This window comes from Phoxinus phoxinus (genome assembly GCF_949152265.1).
Source record: "Phoxinus phoxinus genome assembly, chromosome: 25".
Lineage (NCBI taxonomy): Eukaryota > Metazoa > Chordata > Actinopteri > Cypriniformes > Leuciscidae > Phoxinus > Phoxinus phoxinus.
In genome coordinates, this window is record NC_136900.1 from 16,423,568 (window position 1) to 16,447,507 (window position 23,940).

The window sequence follows — 23,940 nt, forward strand, 5'->3', positions numbered from 1 at the left end:
CCACGCTGTCTTGTTGATATGTGGTATAGAATAACAGAGCTTGAATAAATATGGAGTGATGATATATTTGCGACCATTACACTGGGAAAGCATTGCCATACGGATGACGGGGGCAGCGAGCAAAGCCCCCAGATACATCAGAATGGCTTTATGGTGCTTCTATGCAGAATAATTCTTCAGACAATTTGTCACAATTCTTCAGATCCATAAGAAGATCTGCATTACTGCAAGAGGCACTTAGTGAGGCAACCGTCCGGTGCAGTTTAAATCAAGTCAGTGATTCACATGCTTGTAATGTGAACTTAATAATGACTGTTAGGACATATTTGATTTGAATATGATACATATTAATACATATGTTTATTTGTATTTGTCTTACTAAAGACATTATGGAGGAAATTACTGTATATTAAAAAACGATTTTTATATCTTCTGAATGGTGCTTATAGAAAACTAGCTGCCATGATACTGGTTTGCTCTTGTCCATGTGGATGCCATACCAGGTCTATTATATTTTGGTCTCTAGATATGGATCTGGTCCACATACCATGTATATCTAAGGGATTTTTTATGAAGGGATGAAATGATCAGGAAATAAAATGTTGCTAATTAGTAAATAACCAACTCACAAAAACCTCCACAATGCTTTACGTTTGTGCTTTAAAGGCTCCAAAGTTCTAAAGTCAAGATGACCTTTGCCGAAGTCTTGACTTGGCGTCGTTACCTGAATTTATTGTCTGTCATTAATGGATTGGAAGAGCGTACTGAACATATTTATGCATTCACATAAGCCTAATTTATCACCGTGCCATCCTTTTCTCTTTCTCTCATTCTCTCTCTCAGGACATGGCTCACCTTTTTCTAAACACTCATTCTATAGCAATTATCCATCATGTCAGAGGATGAACTTCAAACGACACACACACACACACACACACACACACACACACACACACACACACACACAGGGTGATATGCTGAGTCTCTGTACAGGTAAAAGTAAAGCCACAGTAATTTAATTTATTTTTAATGATACCATGTAATGCAAAAAAACATGGTCTGGCATACAGTAAGTAATGACTAAAGATCAAAGCAAGCATATCATTCATGGAGTATGCATTTTTTGTCTGGGGTAATATATATATATATTTTAAAGCTTTCAGGTCATTTATAAGAGTTGACTCAGGCTTGCCATTTAAAACTGCTCAGATAATTTATTAGTGTCATTGCAAATGTTAAGAGTGAATACATTTCCTTAATCATCAGTATGAATTTGAATAACATTTGCTTGTGAAATATTGTTGAGGAGGGGCTGCCTTATTTCTCCTCAGCTGCCTGTTGGCCAATTTGGCTTTCTTATGCTTTTTTTAGGCATGAACACAAGACTTCAAAGCTTCCTTTCATCCCACATCCCTATCTCTTGACCTTTTGTGGTGACCTTTTTCCATTTGGCCAGTATTGTCATTAAAACATGTTTTCCTCTGACATTTGCTTTTCAAACAAGCGTACTGATGTCCTCAGTATTAGGAGCTTCCATGAGCATCCACATCAAACAGATACATGTTCAGAACATTTAATATTGGACCTGTGAAGTTATCCTCCATATTACAGTAGGCCTACAATCAATGTTTTTGTATTCAAAAAGAGCTGCTCAATATCTATAGTCCAACCTGAAGGCTAAGAACTCAGCTGCCTCTAGGATTTCAAATGTGTTTTTAGACTAGCGATTCTCCTTTTATAAATAAAATAAGGGTTTTATTTGAGGATACTTTTCAGTTTTGTTCTACAGCATTTATGCACAGTCATCCATCAAATGTGAATGCACTCTAAAAACGTTGCTAACAAGCTAACAATGCTACATAAGGACTCTAATGGCCCAGGTACAACTTTTTTATTGACCATGAACTTTTAGGTAAAAACATTGCTTAAAGTTGCTAACAAGCTGGTCTGTCTGATTTGTAGAGAAGAAACTTTCCAGTTTTGTTCTACAGCATAACAGTTGTTGACACGCTAACAATGCTACATAAACACTACAATGCCCTGTACAACTGGTAAATAATGTTCTACAGAACATCATAAATTACACGGTCATTCCCTTTTTTGAAAACGAATTTGTGCTCTAAAACATTGCTAAAAGTTGCTGACAAGCTACCAGTGCTAAATAGGCTATGACAATATGTCAAACATGTAAACTTGCATTGTATTAGTGCTAGAAATCCACCATTGTAAAAATCCATTCGAAAATGGCTTGAAAATGCTAAATGTCTTCCTTCCTTTCTAAAAAGATTTTAGAAAGCTAGTAATAACAGAGCTAGTTATGTATCCAGAGATGGCCAGACATTTTTCTACACTGTTGAAGCACTTTCCAGTACCTCCGGGTGGCCGGTCGCAGGTCTCCATGGTGATTGGAGTGTGTTAATGGCTTTGCTATGGAGAAGAAGTGGAGTGGATTTAGATGAAGCTCTCTACATGTGGTCAATCAATCTGCAATACAGCGAAAGTGGCTGTGAGAACAATTAATCAAGTTCCTGTGATGTAGCATATGGTGGGTGGAGGCAACATGTGCGAGAACACTATTTTTCCATTTTCTTTTTTTTCTCAGCATAATGTATTGTGTGTGTACCTCTCAGAGGGAGGGGATTGCATGTAAGTGCGTGTAGTTCAGTGTGTAAGTGTAGTGTGGGCTCTGGAGACAGCTCACTCTCTCCCTGGGTCTCTGTATTACTCCTCAGGTTCTCTCTGCCTGGCTAATGATTTGAGTTTACAGCCCATTGCCTCCCATCTCTGCATGCAGCACATAATCTCTTTGTAGAGATGATAATTATGGCTTCATAGAGCTCGGAGCCCTTTTCTGAAGCAGTGCCTTACTGTCTGGGATGGAGTTAATGAGAGAGGCAGAACTGAGTTAATCCATCCTGAGGACTCGTTGCCCTGTGTTTCGTGTGTTTGAGGCCACAAGCAGCTGTGAAATCAGGTAATAAGATACAAAACACCACATCTTAATCTCCGTAGCTTCAGCTCTGACTGATGAGATTCTAATGCCCATTATGCCTCAGGAATCGGTCTCATCATAAGAAAATGATAAAAATAACAACAAAAACAGTTGGACCTCAGAATAGATAAGAAACGACTTTGCCACACTGATTTGGGATTATTTTATTTTTACTGGATCTCATAACTTTTTAAGCTACAAATACGTCAGCGATGAAAGTGTTTGAACAGTGCACGTAAATGAATGGATAGATGCTATATAATGTAGTATACGGGACTTGTCATTACCACCCCTCAAATCGGGTGGATTTCTGCAGTGGAGAGTTTCGGCGTGGGATTGAGCGTATTGTGCATAATTTTAGTTGTGCATAAAATTCCCACACATTTTGTGCTCACACCCAAAGTGCACATGCATAAAGCTGCCTCTCTAAATTAGTACTAAATTGATTTCTATTTCGCTGCTTATTGCACTTAAACAATGTCAAAATGCCATGCTTGGCGAGTATTCACGTAAACACAGTCATGTTTTAAGTGAACGAAACCGTTAAGAAAGTGAACAGTTGAGTTTTACTCTAAAACTGTGAGAAAATCAAAGCCATAATAAACAAGTTGTGTTCCAAATTTGAGGTGGATATCTAAAAAAATTTGCTTTCAGTAAGATTTTGTTTGGGCGCAGTATACCAAACCTTTTCACTAAGAAATTTGTTTCCCATTCATTTCCAATGCGGCCATTTTTTTACCATGAGGAGCACAAGTGTGACTACCCTTTCGAATCATGTCAGTGATTTCTTTGGTCTATCAGTGTATTAGTATAAACTTAGAATTGCACAACTTTTTTTTTACTGATTGGAGGTGCAGTTTGTCTAGTCCAACTGAGGTAGTTCTGAGTCCTTCATCCACCACGGATGTGGTTGTTGGCCCAGTAGCTCATCAGCATCGTCATAATTACAAACCTAATCAAGACCAAACTGCAGATTTTATGATCCACCACATCATTAAGTAAAGAATCGCAATCTACTAAATCATTTTCAGAATAAATATTTGTATTCCTTCTCTCTGTAGTTGTAAAGGAACCCAGACTCAGACTCAGTTATAACCCTGTATATGGCAATATAGGGAGCAAGGAACAGAGAAAGAGTTCCCTTGTTCACCATAGCAGGAGCTTTCTGTTCCTAACAATGCTCTGCTGAGCAGTAACAATCCCATGAAGTGGATGAGAGACTGGACATCATTCTCTGCAGGGTTTGAGGCTTTGCCCTATTGAGCATGCCATCATGATTATGTATCTTACATGCTAGCTTACATTTATGCCAGCCGCAATGCAAATACTGCACATATAATATTCTCAACCACATAAGATGTTAGTAGCAAGAAGCCAATGTCTGTCTCGCTTCAGACTTTCAAAGCAGATACCCCTTCTGTTACCCTGTAACTCAGTGGTTGGCCTGAATTTCTCCATTATGGATGAAATTGTCCAGAGGATGTTTACTTGTGGAATTTATTATAAAAATGCCAGAACTTACAGCAAATAAACCGTGAAGGCAAAACATTGTAAGTCTCTTGCTCCAGTATCACAACTAACACAGACTATGACAGGACTCCTCTCCAAGAGAACCCAAAAAGGATGTAATTTCAGAACTTTATGACTTACTTTATTCTGTGGAAACCAAAAGGAGAGACATGCTATAATGTGCTGGTTGCTCTTTTACATGCAATTACAATAAATGAGGCTTTCATGCTTCAAGAGGACGCAAATTCACCACAAAATATAGTTCATAAGAATTGTGTGCTATATTCCAAGTCTTCTAAAGCCACACAAAAGTTTGTGTGATGAAAAGTCCTTACTGACTAACAATCTTCCTATCTGCTGCAACCAGATCAACCACTACCAGATCGGTTTTTATTAGCATTAAGCCTAAGTAGATCATAGAGACATAGTTTCTACAATTTACTGACGTTGTTTTTGAGAAAATGTTTTGTAAACTGAACAGAGCAATTAATTGAAAAGATAAGACTTGGATGATTCATTTGTTCATGAATCTCTCATAAGCTCCCAAGAACTCACCAATGAAAGCTAAATACTAGGCTACATACTTGAGAACTTATCTGTCAAGTACTTGACTAGGCAAAATGGCCAAAAATCCTAAAAGATTCTTATCATATCAAACTCTCTCATACACATTCACACAAACGCACATTGAAACTAAAAGTTTAAACAAATATGACATATTCAGGTATGCCTCTGCAACATATAATGAGGTGAGGCACTGAAAGGACTCAATAAAGTCTTCCAGCTGGCATAGAATATGATTCTGAATGGCTTCTGATTTTTTTTTATCAAGTGGCAACATGGTTTTTAAAGGGCTTGCTGAGTGTTTCTATTTAGTTTCATTTGTTGTAAAGGCTATGCTTTTCACGGGAAGTAGTTTACCCATAAATGTATGAAAAGGCGCCGGGTCATCATTACGTAATCACTGAACAATCTTACATCAGCCTCAATTTTGCCCTCAACATAGAGTATATGTGATTCAACTGTTAGATAATTAATATTAACAATGGCTTTTGGTTAAAATAATTTGAATCAATTCTGCCGGATGTATTTGGTTGAGGGGGAAACATTTAGCTATATGTTGCTTTCTGCATTATAAAGAAAAAGCATTTCACAAATGAAGGCAGAAATGTCCTTTCGCTGATGATTAGTGATGCATGGTTTAAGATGAAAAGAGCCTTGAAATATCCAATTTGTGTTTATCAGATTATGTTATGATTCACTGACTCATTTTCAGTAATTGTGCCAGTGTTTTTTAAGAGCATCATTTTCTGTTGAATGCATTCGATCATTTTTTTATTTTAGTTTCGACATTTGGCCCTCTCTTGATTAAACGCATTAGCTCTCCCGTACACTCTTTATAAAGTAAATTACCACAGAGTGGATGTTTTATTGAGTTCCTCATTCCATAAATAATGTATCTGCTGGATGCCTTTGAACCAAATGAATTTTATGAAAAATATACTGCAATAACGTTTGCCTAAAAAATCTTCAACCTCAATCAGCAGAAGGACAGTACACATCCATTCATGGTTGCGTTAAAAAAAAAGGAAATCACAATTTAAAATTCAGGTTTTCAATGACCATTGGAACCCAATCGTTTTTCCAAGAGAATGTGAAATTATATAGCATGGCCTATCACATAGCTTGCTGTACCTCGATGACAGTGTAATCATACCGTCTGAATGTGGATGAAAGCCGGACTCTCTGTGTTTAATGGATTCTGAGGAAATAAGATTCTCACAGGCAGGAACTTCTAACATCCCCTTATCTGAAAACTGCCAGGAACATGAATACAAACTAAGCACACAGATTTTCATATCAGAGAATAGACTTGCACAACAGAGACGGTCTCACAATTCACTGAATATAATACAAGTTTGCATCTGAAGTAATGCGTTTCATAAATTAAATTGTTGACATAGTCTCACCGTATTGTGCATTTCTGAAACACAAACTAGCTAAAGATTATTATCAGTATGCCTTGTTCTCGATGAAATTGAGCCTGCTTTCCCACTGTTATCAGAGTATGGACAATCTTTCAATGTTAAATAAGCTCAGCCGCTTTTGAATTGATCTGACCACCGCTTAATTCACTAAAAAAATCCCTCCGCAGGACAGTATGACCCAACATTAGCATTCTCAATTGATTTTGCAATGTGAAGTCCACATTTGCAATCCCAAACCCTTCCACTATCTAAAATTACATCTAATACAGTGTTGGAGAAGCTAAAACTGTATCTTGCCAGGCTTATCATTATTTAAAGCTGTTAAACTAGTCATGCTAGGAAAAAGTAAGGCAAGGCAAGTTTAGGAATTAAAGGAAAAGGAATTAAAATAATCATAGAATAATCACAACAGATGCAATAAACATATCATGCATAACAGCTAAAAATATTTAACTAAAGGCTAAAATACAATTCCTGCCTACCTGAATCAGTAAATTTAGGTAGTCAGGAATGTAATCAAACTAAATAATAAAGTGTGGGGGTGGGGGGGTATATTTTAAAATCTGAAAATCATGTACTGAACTACATTTGAATTTGAACTTACTTTGCGACCGTTAAAAAATTATGTTCTATAATCTATAGTATGAATGTAATCCGGACATACTACATCCTCCATGTTTTTACTGTAACACAACCAGCGTCGGTTGTGTCGCTTCACTGTCATTCATAAATCCTCTCCCGTGGACTCATGGGATAGTAAAGTGTCCTTCGAATTCACACTTCAGAGTCTCGCCGGAAGAAGTAGGTCTTCCATGGACTTTTCGCCTACTGTTTTTTTAATACTATGTATTCGGACATACTACTCTGTTGGCGTACTCTTATTTGATTTAGGATGCAGCCTATGTGTTTGGCTTTTAAGTTCCACAGAAGTCACACCTTTTTGGCTTGACCAATGAGAAAGGTGCAATTCTCAAGCGGGAAAGTTCCTTTGTTTAAAAAGCTGACTCATTTGGATGATTGGAGTAAGCTGGCGCTGCAACGTGATCTCATGAAAATACGTATCTATTTGTACGTTTTATTTGCACACTGTAAACAATTTGCACTATTTGTGTCCAATTTGTGTCCCCTTATAGAATGCAGTGTCACACTGCATTCTATAAGGTGATGTCCACCAAAAGTATGAGTCATTAAACGAGGAATATTTTGATAGGAGACCACCTATGGGGCAACATTAAGTATATCATCAGGCATGCATAACACTATACAATATAAAAAGGCAATATTCAAACTGGGAAATGCATGTTCATTTATTAGACAGATTTGTCAATGAATTAGTGGAGAGAATTCCATTTCTATGGGACTGCATGTGTGTTTGTTGTAGCCTGATACTTTTCTCACAACGGAGTGTCTTTGAAATGTATGAGGTGAGCAAAAGGGTGGTAATTCTCAGAGGGGAAACTAGACATCACGGAGTCTGCCTCGGTGAGGGGTTATGAAGATTAAGTGGAACAATTGTGTATTTGGTCGGTTCAGTCTTTGCAAATATTACATTTAAGGTAATGAAAATTCACCCTATCCATTTTATAAATCAGGGTTATCATATTAAACTAAAACCATTAAAACACATTTTTGTTACTTCGAAATAAATGTTAACAGAAATAATATAAAATATATATTAAAAACAGATTTTATTCCAGCTATATTTCTCATTTTCATTTAGTTGAACAAAACTACTAAAATAACTCAAATTAAATTTAAAATGATTTATAAAAAATGCTTTACATGAATAATAATCAAATATTATCATAAACATTGTAAAAAACAGAAACTAATAAAAATGACAAAAAAGTATAATATTATAAAACTATACTATTATCCGAATAATACTAAAACAACACTGTGATGTATGCAGTCATTTGATCCATTTAGACCCCATCTCTGCAAGCTCACATTCTGCCTATATTTTTTAGTGCAACGCCCACCTCTCAAAATCCAATCAAAATCCAATGCACAGAAGCAATGAACCCAGTCCCCGTCCTACATTATTTCTTTTCCGATAATCTGTTACAATCGAACTTGTCACAATACGAAAGAAAAAATCTTTTGCTACTTCTGTTTCATTGTGACTTTAAAGGAAATCTGGGGTTCTGGGATTTCTATCACCCTCTGTGGTTGAAACATAAAATTGCAAGTAAACAGTTTTACACTTGAACTTGAGCTTTAGAGCATCTTTTCTGCACAGATGAAATGAACAATTTGAGGTATTGTCAATAATTTATTTCTAGCAAGAAAAAAGTACAAGAAATCTTCTGATTCAAACCAATTACACCGCAGCTTCCTGGAAACAGTGTTTTCAGTATGTTAATGGCATTTCATCCAAAAATGAACATTCGTTCCAAACCCATAAGACCTTCGTTCATCTTCGGAATATGAATAAAAATATTTTGGATGAAATCCGAGAGCCCCCCATAGACTGCAAAGTTATTACCACTTTCAAGGAAAGTTAGTAAAGACATCTTTAAAATAGTCCACATAACTGCAGTGGTTCACCCTTAATGTTATGAAGCGAAGAGAATACTTTTTGTAATATTTCTATTATAATAACGTCTGTCAAAATCAAGGGTCAATCCAAAATACCATTTGTCTCAAATAAGAGTAAGCTAAAACATCAGTAAAACATCAACTCCTAAAAACAATAGGAAGATTTCCATGATTTTCCCCCAAAAAATAGTTAAACGTAAACCCGCCCCGTGAACCTGTGATCACCTCAATTCAGTCTGTCAGCAAAAGTTCAGACTTCCGTCAAGAGTTCAGAAATAATTTGTGGATGGATCTGATCAACAGTAATGCTATCAGGATATGCTATGCTATACTAACTGATTATGGTTATGGGGTTAGTATTTGTTTCAGCATTTTGCAATCATTCAGCACTGCGATGACCAATGGTTTCTTTCGAATCGGCTGAGAGACGGGGTTTGCCAACTGGTTCGATGGGGAAAAAACATGCAGTGCATAATCCTCCACATGTTTCAACATTCACCAAGTAGGTCAACTATAGTTCTCATGAAAAGCAATCAGATTAATGCACCGTCGCATGCTGTGCATCAGGACTAGGGATTCTGATTAAGGAAATTTCACATTGCTCTTCTGGGCAAGAACCACCATTGCTATTGATATTCCAGGCAGTGTCTCCTTCCTTCTGTTACATAGCCGATATACCCTAGACCTCTCATTTTAAATTACAGCCCAATAATATCTCACTGCAGTGGGGGCTGTGGCAGACAGAACGGAGCGTATTCTGTCTCATTGATCTTATGCATAGCTGAGTCACAGGCTCCATGCTTAAATACATTGCCACGGGAAGTCACGGCTGGATGTGTCAGTAGCCAGGTGGTGCAGAGTACATTTATCTTGTTTTAAGGATGTACAGATCATTTTAGTGTAAAACAAGACTAAATAGAGATTAAAAAAATATAGGTGCTCTCTAAAGCGATACGATTATTTCAGCAGGAGCAGAATATAGTAGATAAAGACTCAAGGTCTTCGCATCTCCCAGTTGAGTAAGTTCTCACCTTTTTTTTTACCATGCCTTCGTTAAATCTAAAACAGACCGTGACATTTTGTCTTTTAAGATCAGTCATTCATAGAGCTTTGGTCTAGATCCCCTATAGTAATTACAGACCTAAGTCTCTACTGAGAAATTCTCTATCCTTTAATATTTCAGTGTCCATTCATATTTCATGCATCATTTCATGCAGCGGTGGCCCCGCTGGTGTCTCTGTGTACATCTGGGTAAACTAAACAGGTGAAAGAGTAAGTTGGCAAGCCAAAGACAAAGATCAAAGCCAGCGCCTCAGGGTAGTTTGCTTCTGATTCCATCTGTTAACGTAATGTTTCTCTGATGCTTTTTTTTCTAGCTTGATCAGCCTGAAAGCCATGAATAGAGAAGGCTGATGTGGAGCATCTTTGAAGGCTGTTTCGATTGCACTCTTTCATTTGAGTTACAACCTAACCGTTTAACAGGATACAACAAAGAAGGGAATTGCCCCCCCCCCCCCCCCTGTCTTCAAACAGAAATCCTCTAAATATTTAAATGCATTGATTAAAATACTTTTAATCTCTCTAAGAAAATAATCACAGGAGCACTGTCAGATATTTAATACAGTAAATCACAAACTATTGCACATCTATCAAGACTGCTTGATTGGCTTCCTATATATACACTAGAATATCTTGTTACTGTTTAATAACTTTTAATAACTTGTATTTGTATGATACCAGGTAATCGACTAGAAATAATGTCGGGAAAGACTTGATTTTATCCGTCTGGAATTGATTGGATAGTTTCACTGGAATGGAGTCATTCACTGGAATGGTGGCTTGAAAAGTAAGAGTGATTCCTCCTGTCATCCAAAACAAGGAGTCAAAAAGGGTGTGGTGGTTCCCATGAGCAAAGACAGGTGAGATGAATGCAATAAGTATAGCTTTCTCCAGGTATATGTCATCTGAAAAGGAGAATCATTTTAGAAACTTTTTGCGTTAAAAACTTTCATCAGAACGCTTTAGTTTTAATAGAGGGTTTTTTTATTGATGATTTTATGTACAACACATCTCAACAACAGTTCAAAATAGCTCCTGCTGTAGTTTGGAGCAGATGGGGTGTGAGTCAAATCAGTGATCTCAACTGATGTGTTAGGATCCAAAAATAAGTTGCAGGTCTGCAAGGATAATAGGGAAAATATGCAAATAAAAAAATGCAAACCATTTGAAATTTAAATCACATGATATGATGAAAAATTAATTTTATTTTTTGGTGAGAAAAGTCCTCAAATAAGGATAAAAGACATATGATTATTGCGGACAGGCTGGCCTATAGCCTATAGCCTACCGTCTACAGCAATGTGTAATCTTATGATATCAAACTGAAAGAAAATATGAATATGAATATTCATCATGAATATTGAATAGGTAGGATTACAAAACAAAATGATTTACCGTTTTTTTTAAAAAGAGGAGAAAACGTTCACGTTGTTGTTCCATATTTGTTGCCAAACTATATAGCCAAACTATAATACATTTCAATGTTTGACCAACGACTTTTTCGCTTAGTAAAATCTGAGTAAAAAACAATTCCGTTACTCATGTTGAACTTCATTGGCTGTCAACAGCAGCGCGCGCTGCTACATGGTGCGCGTGTACCCCTGGCTTATGACGCCGTCAACAAGCAAGCCGTGCGCGTGTTGCCGAGCTGTAAACCCGCTGTCAAACAGTGCGGACGAGCGCGAGAGACATCGGCGCCTATCTGAACAGCTGCCGTTTCCTGTCATAAAAGATGTCCTGGACACGCAAAGCCGAAACGTTATACGGGAGATCATTCCGCCGGGCTGTATGAGAGCAAAACCGCCGACAAACGCGTAAAGGATTTGTGCCTGTTTCTGCGCGCGCTGCGCACGTGGGGATGTTGCGATGGCATGCACGAGGAGAACCAAAACTTTGGTGTCCACGTGCGTGATTTTAAGCGGCATGACCAATATTTTGTGTTTGCTCTACGTCGGATGGATCACCAATTATGTGTCTAATAACGGCAACGTCAAAGTTGCAGGGAGGACGCATGAGAAAAAGTTTGATGATGACAACAGAGGAGAAACCCTGAGGATTATAGAGAGACTGGACAGGCTGGAGAGTGTTGTTAACCAACACATACAAGGTAATTGTGTTTGTATATGGCAACTTAAATGATTTATAATAATGTTCTGTCTTTACTTATTCAACACAGTCGTAGGCTACTTTCAGTAGACATGAAAATCAATACAGGTTTAAAGGGGCTTTGTACTTCAGATGCTGATGAGCCTCTTTTATGGCTCTGTTTCTATATACATCCATATGAATAATATTTTCATAGAAATGCATTGGAGACCGATCATAATTCTATAGCACCACCACCTCTATCTGGACTAATTCGTCTCCTAACAGATCTCTGTATTCAGCTGGTGCAGTGTAAGCTCAGGTTTATTGTAGCTAGAGAGGGGGGCATAAATTTAGCACTTGGCAAAGTCCTCACGTAAACATCAGTCCTGCGGCTGGTGCCATCATGTTGCTTTGCTGGACTCAAACAGGACAGCTGGGGAGTGATGATATCCTGCAAGAGTTTGAACAGCCTCTCATCCTGGATGATTAATCATCATTAGTGTACTGTTGATGTAAATCTGATTCAGTAGTGTTATAAATTCTGGCCTTGGAATCAAATAAGAGGGTGTTGTCTCCAAAATAAACTCACATTTATGCCTTAACTGGGTTTGTGTGAGGAATTGTATTTCTGTAATGTATTAATGCATGCATTAATCTTGTTGAGAAGCATTTGACTGGATTTATGGGATATGCTGGCCTGTACTATATACAGCTCCTGTGCTGAGCTCAAGGTCTTAAAGCTTGCTTCTTGCTCAGCAGTCACAGTGAAGCCATAAATGTCAATCAAAATATACCCTGCACACCTACACGGTAAGACACTTAAGCAATTGAGTGTATAATGCTACGGTTTCGCAAGAAGATATCACATTGTGATGCCTTCCTAGTTTGACGTTAAGTATTTTATCTTAAGTGAAATGTGTTTTTGGGATTTTAAAATGCTATACAGAGAAAACCATAGCCATTCATCGTCTGATTTCCTTAAAAAGTGTAAACATTGGTGCTCCTCTTTGGTCCAGTCAAAATGCTGTGATGTTTGATTGAGCCTCCTGATTAGCCCGACAACAGGTCAGAAAGCTCTCGGATTTCATCAAAAATATCCTAGTTCCGACGATGAATGAAGGTTTGGAACGACATGAGGGTGAGTAATTTATGACAGAATTTATTTTTTTTGACGAACTAACCACTTAAAATCTTAGGAGCTACTTATATTTTAGTTCAAAGGGCTGACCAAAAAGTTTGGGAATCCCTTTGGGAAGTGAAATTACACATTTCATCTTTAATGTATTCAAACTCCCAATTCCCATACTCCTCTGTACTATAAGTCAAAGACAAAAGTCATAGGTAATCAAGGCGCCTCAGATTTGCTTGCAGTCTCCTCCAGTTTTACGATAACTGCGTCAGTGGCTCCTGCCAGAGAGTCTTATTTCTCCAAAATCCATTAAAAGGGAAGAGTCCGGTTTTCACGCCCATCTGAACTGTCTGATTGCATTGTCATTGGCAGAGACTGAGAACAGACCTTCAGTTTGTGTTGGCATGAGCAACAGTGTTGATGTCTTACTGAGAGAAAGAAATGTAGCCAATTCTTCCCTTGTAACCCAGTTTCAATTAGCAAATGTGAACTTTGGTTAGTAGAAGGCCACTGTGGAAATACCACGTTTATTACATGGCTTTGTTTGTGACAGTTGTGTCATTTGAAATGCAGAGTGTACGGTGCTGTAGAGTTTAGGGAGAAAGTAAGAAAACCAGGTCTATGGTTTGTCTAATATAAAAATGAGCCTATTTAAATTAGCAGAACTTTTATTCCTTAAAGTTCCTAAAAATTCTGCCATATTTTACTTACTGTCATGTTGTTTCAGACCCATATAATTTACTATGAATATGTGGAAAACAAATCCGGTGGAATCCGATTCTTTCTTTCTATTGGGATGTAGGCTACAGTACATCCAAGTGCCTCTGGAATGAAAAAAATAATACTTGGAACTTGATTTAGTCGATCCGGAATTGATTGGATAATTATGTGCAGGGATAATAAACATTGCAATATTCCATAAAAAAAAATCATGAATTTTTAACTACTTTTTTTATCTCTACTTAAGCCATTTGTCGGTCAATACAAGTCAAACACAATGACTAGTGTCTAAAGACTGTATCTATACCAACTCGTCCACTCATATTGCTATGAATGGGAGAAAGCGTAATATGATGAAACAAGTCCCGCCAAAGTCCCTTTCAAGAAAAGTCTCTTCACTTGACGACCATGTATGCAACGCCTACGGGCAGCTATTTCGGGCATCCAAGACCAAGTCCTATTCATTTCAATGTGGGAATTCTGAAATCTCAAGAACTGCTTGCCGAACTCACAATTAAGTAACATATTTAAAATCAGCAACAAAATCTGTCGTTTACTTTCCAATAAATGTTGTATTTTATGCTCAAATTGCGTTAAAAAGGCTTCTTTTTCAGGCTAGACCAACCAATATTGCAGTCTTAGCAGTCCTAAGCACGAGTCTCAGGTTTCTATGGAAACTGTAGTTTCAGCTGCAGTGACGCAGTGACTTTACTTTTTTTATTTTATACTGTAAATCGAATAGAATTACTAGGCGAAACGTATTACGGCATATTGCAAGTTGAAGTTTCTCCCATTCATAAGTAATAGAAGTGAACCATCTTTCTAAATATATTGTCTTTGGTCCTGCCTTTTAAATAAAAGAGCCAATCACAAATTGGTAAAGTTATCGCATCAATGTAGTTGCCAGTAGAAGTTCCTGTCAGAGTCCTAGACTCGTGCTTGGGACTACACATAAGTACTATGCGTTGGTTAGAAATATATAAGTTTTTTTAATGCTATTTGAGAACAACATTTATGGGACAGTTCATGATTTTATATGTGAGTTTGGCAAGAAGGTTTTGAAATTTCAGATTTCAGTATTTTGATTGGAGTTGGTCTTGCATGCCCAAAATGGCTGCCGGAGCTGCCAAATATGGCCACCAAATGAGCTGACTGGCTGTTTTTTTTTCAACACCCCAAACATGCCCAACAACACAGTAACATTGACTCAACCAATGGTGTGAATTTGGGGCAGGGCTACCAATGGGTTACCAAATTGGATGAGCAATAGCATGCAAGGAGTGTGTATGAGAAACCTGCTTGACAATTTGGTAATGTAATTTTAATAAAAAACAAATTAAATGTAGTACAGCTTCATTTGACACACTTTGCACAATAAAATCCATTCCACAGATTTCCCACCCAAAGTCAGTGCTTACAATGTGAGTCCACAGTTTCCACCTGCTCATGGCCAATTAAACATGCTTCCCTCCTCTTTAAAGCCTTCAAAAGCATGGCCAAGAACTGGATCCAGTTTATGGCGAGTACAGTAGAGTCTTGTTCGATTGCTCATGGGTGATTGCTGTGCAAACAGCTGCTGAGTTTTTCTCTACATCTGAACAGCAGTCCTCTAACTTACCCGTTCTTCACACAGCTCTGCACTGGAGATCAGCAGGGTGTCTGAGTGCTATAAAAATACCATCTTCATACTATTGTCTTCTCTTCCTCGTGCTTGTTCACAAGTTCATAAGTTCATGAGTCACACTTTCGAGCCGAGTGTTACCCCGCTAATTTATTTTGGACTGTCTCATTACGGTGCGCTTGCCTGACAATTAGCGCTGGATGTTTTTGCATGCGCACCCCGCAGGCATGTGTTGTTCTGTGTACCGCCTCTGTTAAATACCACCTGAGATTGTTATCGTTATCAAAGGTGTTTTTGTCCACGGTTCTCTCATTATAGGATAGGACACACAAGGGCTCGTTTTAACACTACGCTTCACTTGCTGATGGGAAATGAAGGAGAAATGCCAAAGGGAAGGAGTGAAGTGGGCAGAGGATACTTGATAACATGGAGGTCACAAGGAGCGTTAAGACTTCGCTGTGGAAAGTTGCTTCCTCAGTCTGTAATTTGTTTCAGAATGTCTTGATTGGCTCTTTAAATGTGTTGTATTTAATTAAAGGCGAGTAATTGCTCAGACACCAATCAGATTTTGATAATTAAGTGAGTTGTCTCTGTGGTGGCAAGGCGTTCTCAGTCTAGACAGTGAAAATCTATTACCAGCAGTTCATTTACTGCAGTCTTGCTGTGAAAAAACATTATTTGTTTTTATGATCAGGGTACATGGTAACCACTGAAAGATTGGTTGTACACAACTGCACCCAAGATAAAATTGGGGATGCACAGATATTAAATATCTATGAAATGCAAATCCAGCCTATCTATTTTCTGAATGTATCTTGTGCCCCCATTATACTATTTTAAGGGTTCCCATTTTTGTTTTGGAGGTCTCCTACAAATTTTGTTTTTTACATGCATCCAAGATCAACACTTTCCTCGTAATATACATTGCAGCATCCCCTCTTTTCTCACTGTGTCTGAAATGATTCGATCAATTTTAATCAATTCGATCAAAGATTTATCCCTTAAACTCATATTTGATCACCAAAATTACACATTTGAACACTTTTCTTTTTTTACTCATGCCTTAAAATAGCTTGAAAGTAACTCTACACCCTTGCTTCATGTTGTGTACGTGAATCAATGAAAATGAGCCCCGCCTCCACTCACTCATACAAGGTTGTATACCAGTTGATTTATCAGAATGAAAATGCGTTTTATCTATCGCTCTCTACAACGTCGGACACATAACGGTAATAATGAGCTAAATGTGTTGCTTATGTTTATGTTACATAAACCTGTTCGCCATCTCAGTATGCGTTCTAAAAATCAGCATCCTTGGAAACGTTTTGAACAATTTAGAACGTCAGTGGAGAAAGGAATATTGTTCATCATATCAATAATATACATCATATACATAATTCACCCACTATATTGCGAAATGTACCCAATTTTACTTATCTTCAGAAAAATATACTGGGATAACCTGGCTTCTCTTGAGACTCCCCTGCTTCACAGCAGTTAATGATATGCTAAAGTCACTGGCACATTGACTTGATTGGTTACAATTTAGTTTGTGATGTCAGAAACAAACAGCGGTGATTTCTCTTTTTTCCCCACTGCAGATTTAAAGAGAAAATACTAATTTGGTGTTGACTTATGAATTTGCACGTGGTTTGTCTTAAAGTATATTAAAAACACCACATAGACATATAAACAACATTAAAAACTGGATTTTCACCACAGGGGAACTTTAAGTATCGAAGGCTTCCTCAGCAATTGGATACACAGTGATATGGACAGTAACTATGGCACCGGATTTACTGTATCAGTTTGTGTCTTCATCCTTTGGAAGTGCATGCAAATTGAATTTTGCTTTCACAGCGCAGAGAACCACGTCTTCTCAACATGTTGACAGCACGAGCCAAACTCTTTTCAGGCCTCAGCTACAACTGCAGTGTTTGAGGGCGAGTTTAACATTAAGCCAATAATAATTTTTATGTCATGGTGGATTACATTTACATTTATTCATTTAGCAGATATTGAAAAAAATGAATGCTACACGTACAGTACAAAAAAATAGATATTCATTTTGAGATTGGCTAAAGGTTACATTTAAGAGTTAAATTTAGTTAATTATATTAGCTATCACTTACATGCAACACAGAATGGATTATTTATACTAATCTTCTAGTGCAACATGCTTTGAGCTGAAGCAGGCGTCGTTGTGTTTGCTCAACAGGAAAACGTCTGTATCATCACAAGCTAAGAGTGTAAAGTGCCCTTAAGTCATGTTTGGGGTCAAGATAATGGTTAATCACAATGCGTGGGAGGCGTTTCCGTTTGATTCTGTTTTTTTGTAGCTTTTGTTTGCCTGTCATGATGAGGTCAGCTCCTGATAAACACGTTTCTTCCCCTCTGTCAGCGAGCTCCGTTTAGGGTGCATCCGACTGCACTGATTTGTCAGCTTGTCTCGCGCACGTCTGTCATTCGGAGAACAGCCCGTAATCAAGCTAGAGCTTCAGTAATCCTCAGAGAAACCATTCAGCTTTATTCCACCGTCCAGTCAGATGTGAGCTGAGGGAGGAGGTTGAAATGAATGACAAAGTTATCTGTCTGTATGATTGCATCTACTGAAATCTGACAGATGCAGACACAAACTTACAGTGAGGTGACTTGTGATTCAGTCCAGTGATCTGAAAGAATCGCCTTGATTCACACGTCAGACAGCGCTTTTGCCTGCATGTTCGTTTGTTGTATGCCGTTAGCCAAGCAAACATTCGACTGGTGCTGCTCCTGAATAGTGATGCAGAAACACTCACTGAGCCAATGACCCAGGGTGAAAAACTGAATCAGCTGCCCTTGACTAACCGAGCGAGACCAAATACTGTGTGCGGTTGAGATGTCCTTGCTTGAATGAATGACAGTTCCCTGAATATCTCGGAGAACCTGTAGCATGTTAAGTCTCCTGAGGCTTTTCTAGCTATTACTTGGCGGCAACAAATAAAATAAGACTTCTCGAGAACTCTTTAAACCTGTGTTTATTTGTCTTCTTGCTTGGAGAAACTGACACTTTTTTTCCTTGGTAATTTAGCTAAATAAACTCTGATGCAAAGCTTATAACTTTGTAAAGCTTATATAATGTCTATTTTCAAGTCAAGTCATCTTCATTTATATAGCGCGTTTAACAATGTAGATTGTTTCAAAGCTGCTTTACAGTGATAAACGGATAATTTAAGGTAACAGTGATTTTTTTTGGCTTTATAGCGGTTCTTGAATAAAGATATTTTCCAGCTAAAGTTAGTTTTGATTGATTCACGTCCGTCGCAACGATCATTAGTTATTAAATTAGGGACTGCTAAGACGACACCGTTCTCGCTACACAGACTTTAAACGCGAACCTGTGAGAAACGCTGATGGCGCTCACGTGCGCATTAAGAATTAATTCTTTAGTTATGCGCATTTGAATATATGTGCGCAGGTTTGTAATTCCCTACAAACCAAGCCTTAACAAACTACTTGTCTGGCCTTAAACATTTTTAGACAGAATTTGATCACTTCAGGGTAATTAAACCGAAATTATCCCGACAACGCTTTATCTGTAGAGTGGTAAAGGGATCCTCCATAGGGAGAGACTAGTTGGCACTTCAGCACTGCGTTGTCATCGGGTCCAGGCGAAGGGCCTTCGTCAGATCTGGATACGGCCTGGATCCGGCAGGCTGCGGGAAAACCTCGGGATAAACAAAGACACTAAAATTAGCGTAGATGCCATTCTTCTTATGATGTAACGAGTACATCCGGATTTATGGGAAGTGTTCCCAGTTCCGGCTGACCTAATCTATGCAGCCTAACATTGAATTATAGAAGTCTATAATGTGTTATGTGAATGCTAGGTCAAAGAGATGTGTCTTTAATCTAGCTTTGAACTGACAGAGTGTGTCTGCTTCCCGGACAATGGTAGGAAGACTGTTCCAAAGTTTTGGTGCTAAATAGGAAAAGGATCTACCGCCAGCAGTCGATTTTGATATTCTAGGTATTATCAACTGGCCGGAATTTTGTAATATTGAGTTAATTGATTGTATTTTATTATATATATAACAAATACAATCAATTAACTCAATAGACATTATGTAAGCTTTATAAGTTTTACATTTTATTCAAGGATGCATACTATTACAAAAGATTTCTATTTGAAATAAATGCTGTTATTTTGACATTTTATATTTATCAAAGAATTACAAAAGATTTCTATTTTAAATAAATGCTGTTATTTTGACATTTTATATTTATCAAAGAATTCTGAAAAAGGTATCACAGTTTCCACAAAAATATTAAGCAGTACCGCTTTTTTTCGACATTGATAATAATAAGAAATTTTTCTTGAGCAGAGAATGATTTCTGAAGGATCATGTGACACTGAAGACTGGAGTAATCATGCTGAAAATTCAGCTTTGCATCACAGAAATAAATGACTTTTTAAAATATATCAAAATATTTTTATTTTTTTCACTATTTATAAATAAATATAGCCATGGTGAGCATAAAACATAAAAAAAAAATTACCGACCACAAACTATTGATTTTGTTTTAAACTTTTTACATTATTATAGTGTATGCTTTTAGATATTATTGTAGTTATGCATACATAATGAAAAGAGCAAACACTAGCTACTCAACTAAAACAATGAAAGAGCCTTTAGGTTCGTCATAGAGCAGAAAACAAACCATGGCGACTGTCTGTCATAGCTGGACATCTCATATACTGACCCATGAGGATTTCATAGAGACTGGCCGTGGCTCACCCAACGGGCGTACCTGAGGGACTGAATTCAAATGTCTCTCTGTGACTTTATTAACCTTTGCACTGGTTAGAGAGTGCAAGAGTATATCGCCCACAGCAGGAGCTGCATCTTAAAACTCTAATCACATATGCGCCACACAGCATCCTGACAATTGTGCTCAAGTTGTGTGCATCAGGACAATAATGCTTCCTGAACAGAAGCAGAAAACAGATCAGCGGAGCTGTCTCTTGTTATCATGGTGCTAAAGCTGGAGTCATTGTGTTTGCAAAAAGACCTGTATGACTGTCTTGATGCATTTGGAAAAGTTGATATGTCATGCGGCTTGCTTACACAAAAATAGATGTTTCTTCACATCATGTTTGTATAAGGCTATTTAACAGATACATACGTGGCTCAATCAGATTTTTATGGAAGCTTGTTTCGGCAATGGAATAAAAAAATTGAAAAGGTAATTGTGACTTTTTTCTCACAATTCAGACTTTTTCTCAGATTTCTAACTTTATAACTCACAGTTGCGAGTTTATATCTCACAATTGTGAGAAAAAAGTCTCAATTCTATGTTTATAACTATAATTCAAATTTACAAACTCTTAAAAATTTAGAAAATTTAGAAAGGTACTTTTTTTCTCACGATTCTGACTTATTTCTCACAATTGCAAGTTTATACATTGCCATTTTGACTTTATTTCTCACTATTCTGAGTTTTTAACTCACAATGCTGAGAAAAAAAAGTGAGATATAAACTTGCAATTGTGAGGAAAAATAGTCAGAATTGTGAAATAAAAAGATGCCATTTACCTTTTTTATGCTTCCATCTTACATTTTAGAGCTGGAATCTAAAACTCAATAACTTAATTTTAACTGACCTATGAAACCACATCCTGCACTGAGTTCTGAATCAGTTTTATGAATTCATCTTTATATATTCTTATATTGTCTCTGGTTTTTGAAGTTTTTTTATGGATCTATATATAAATTATGACTTCTGTTCTGCTCAACAATAGAGATGTTCCTTTGTATTAGACACATCCCAGCTGCAAGCTATTTTATAGAAATGGGTAGGAACAAAATAAACCATGGCAAAATGTAGTGTAAATGACATGCATATGAGTTCTGGTCGGTCGTATTTGTCATGTTGTGACTGGAAAATGTATTGGAAGTCAGTGCTTGGCAGACACTTTGTAAACATGGCCCCTAGGAATTATTTTTCTGTCACATTTCACTCTCTGATCTGGCATTTATGTAACATGCTTTTATTTAAATAAATAAGTAGCTCAACAGAATCACAGATTGTGGAGTGTTGACTTTTTTTAATGTGTGCAATAGGGACCTGCGCTGGGCTGTCAAGTCTCACTGTATGCATTAGGCCACCTGTTAATGAACTGTGAGAGTGAGGGAGAGCTTGTCATTGATGAACTATTTCAGTTAAACTTTAAAAAAGCAACATGCTACTAAAAATGCTCTGTCCATTCTTATGGTTATCACTGTCAATCAGATTTATTTAAATAATGTTGCCAAACCAGAAACTTTGCAACGTGTATTTAGCAGCATGACAAATATTATATGCAGAAAGCAAGCAAAGATCGCTGGCATTATGATCACTGAAGCTATCAATTACAACGCAAGGCAAACAAAGCTGCACTCTTGCAGAAACTCCCCGTAATCAGTGAAGCTTTGCAATGAATCTCTTATTGACATCGTATTTATACTTTGTTGTAATGAAAGGATTCGTGAGCATGCAGAACTCGCGCTGAACAAAAACAAAAAATTGGCCATTGCGTTCATTGCTGATTGGCTACAAAGCTCAACACTGCAAAACATTTTGTAAATAGAAACTTTGACAAATATATTTGTAAAATCTGTACATTTTCTAGCTGATATGCTGTTATTCTGATTAATGTGCAAATTGTGTCCTTGATTTAATCAAATATTTTAATCAATTTACATTCCTTATTCATTTATGCTAATACAGCCTTTAGGAACATGAATGCACTGTTCTACAAAATGTCACAATTTATGTGTCGAAATTTGTCACATAATTGTGTTTCTCTTTGTGTTATTTTTTATTTTATTTTTTTAAGCAATTGTTGGCCTTTTAAGAGCACTTTGTGTTTTCTGCTTCTGTTTGCAAGGTCACTACAGTAATTTCCTCTAGAGCATCTTGTGCTTTTATTTGTTTGGCAGAAGTGGTGAAGCTGGATGAGGCTGTAATCATCATTTTTTTGTGTTCTGCATGTAGAAATTAGAGGTAATGAGCTGTAACGTTTGATTTATGCGGCCAAAGTCATTCATTTTGCAAGGAAATCAACAAACATTCTGTTCTATAGGGAAAAAACACTCTTGCCTTTATGCAAAGCCTGTTAATGGTTCAGACACAGATTTGAGATTTGGAGCCCACATATAATAATGCATTATATCACCTGAGGGACATTCACTGCCTGCTTCTAATGCTGTTCTGAACTTCTGACGATTAACATGGCCATCCGGGGCCGCCCATGCACTCGTATGAACATCCTGGCGACTTCTAGGTCACCTGCTAATGCAATTACCAGCACAGCCCACGGCCCGCCATGTGAACAAAAGGCCGTGCAAGGCGTGCATTAACTAACTCCGTTTCAAAGAAACCGAAAGACCTCAGTGTTCTTGGAGCATCTTTTTTTTTCTAGTCCTTTAATTTTCTACAGTTTTTAATACAAGCCTGTGAATTTTATCAGTGTGACAGGAAGTGTAATAAGATGCAGCAAAAAGAAAACGGGCTTTTGTGGCCTTTTGTAATACCAGTGTCAAGGACAGAGGACTGCTAAACAAGATATCTGATTGGTTAGACTCTGACATGATTCAATAAAGTGCAATAAAATGAATTGAACTAATTTTTTAGAACAGAGCTGTTGCTAAAATTTACAAAGGTTTTATGGGTGGGAAGAGGGTGCAAATATTCTTCTTAATTTATACCAGGTTTAACTTTTATTACTGCTGTTGTTATGGTTGTTATTATTATTGTTAAATCATAATTTAAACCTGCAAATAAAAAGATTGGTTGACAATATTATAAATTAAAAAACATAATTTGATGATAATTATTAATTCAATTCAAGTTTATTTGTATAGCGCTTTTCAAAATACATAGTTTCAGGTAGCTTTACAGAAAATTATTATCATCATCAAAATAAATATTTCTGTTGTGCTCATAATTAATAAGCATTATTTATTAATAATAACAATAATAAATCACATTATTTATATTATAACAGTCAGCCTTAATCACAACAACCGTTATGACTTGTTGATGACTTTTTGCCTTTAGTATTTGACTTTTAAAAGTTTGCTTTGTGAAACATGTTCAAATAAATTATTGTATTAACTTAATTTAGTCTTACATGATAAGGTTTCTAATAAAACAACCCTGAGCATTTAAGAACCTCAGTTCTGCATAACATTCATTCCTTTTAGCACTCTGCTTTAATGAGAAAGTGATTGTGGAAATACTGAAATTTGTGAATAATTCACTGCTCCAA

The 23,940-nt window shown here is 37.1% G+C and overlaps 1 protein-coding gene across 1 annotated transcript in view; it reads left to right on the forward strand.

Moving 5' to 3' along the window:
• The first annotated feature begins 11,668 nt into the window (after nt 1-11,668).
• galnt18a (UDP-N-acetyl-alpha-D-galactosamine:polypeptide N-acetylgalactosaminyltransferase 18a) overlaps nt 11,669-23,940 on the forward strand; it is a 47,850-nt gene continuing 35,578 nt past the window's right edge. The window contains exon 1 of the mRNA XM_079603269.1: nt 11,669-12,196. Coding sequence (XP_079459395.1) covers nt 11,956-12,196 — 241 coding nt within the window. The 5' untranslated portion in view covers nt 11,669-11,955. The remainder of the gene's footprint in view (nt 12,197-23,940) is intronic.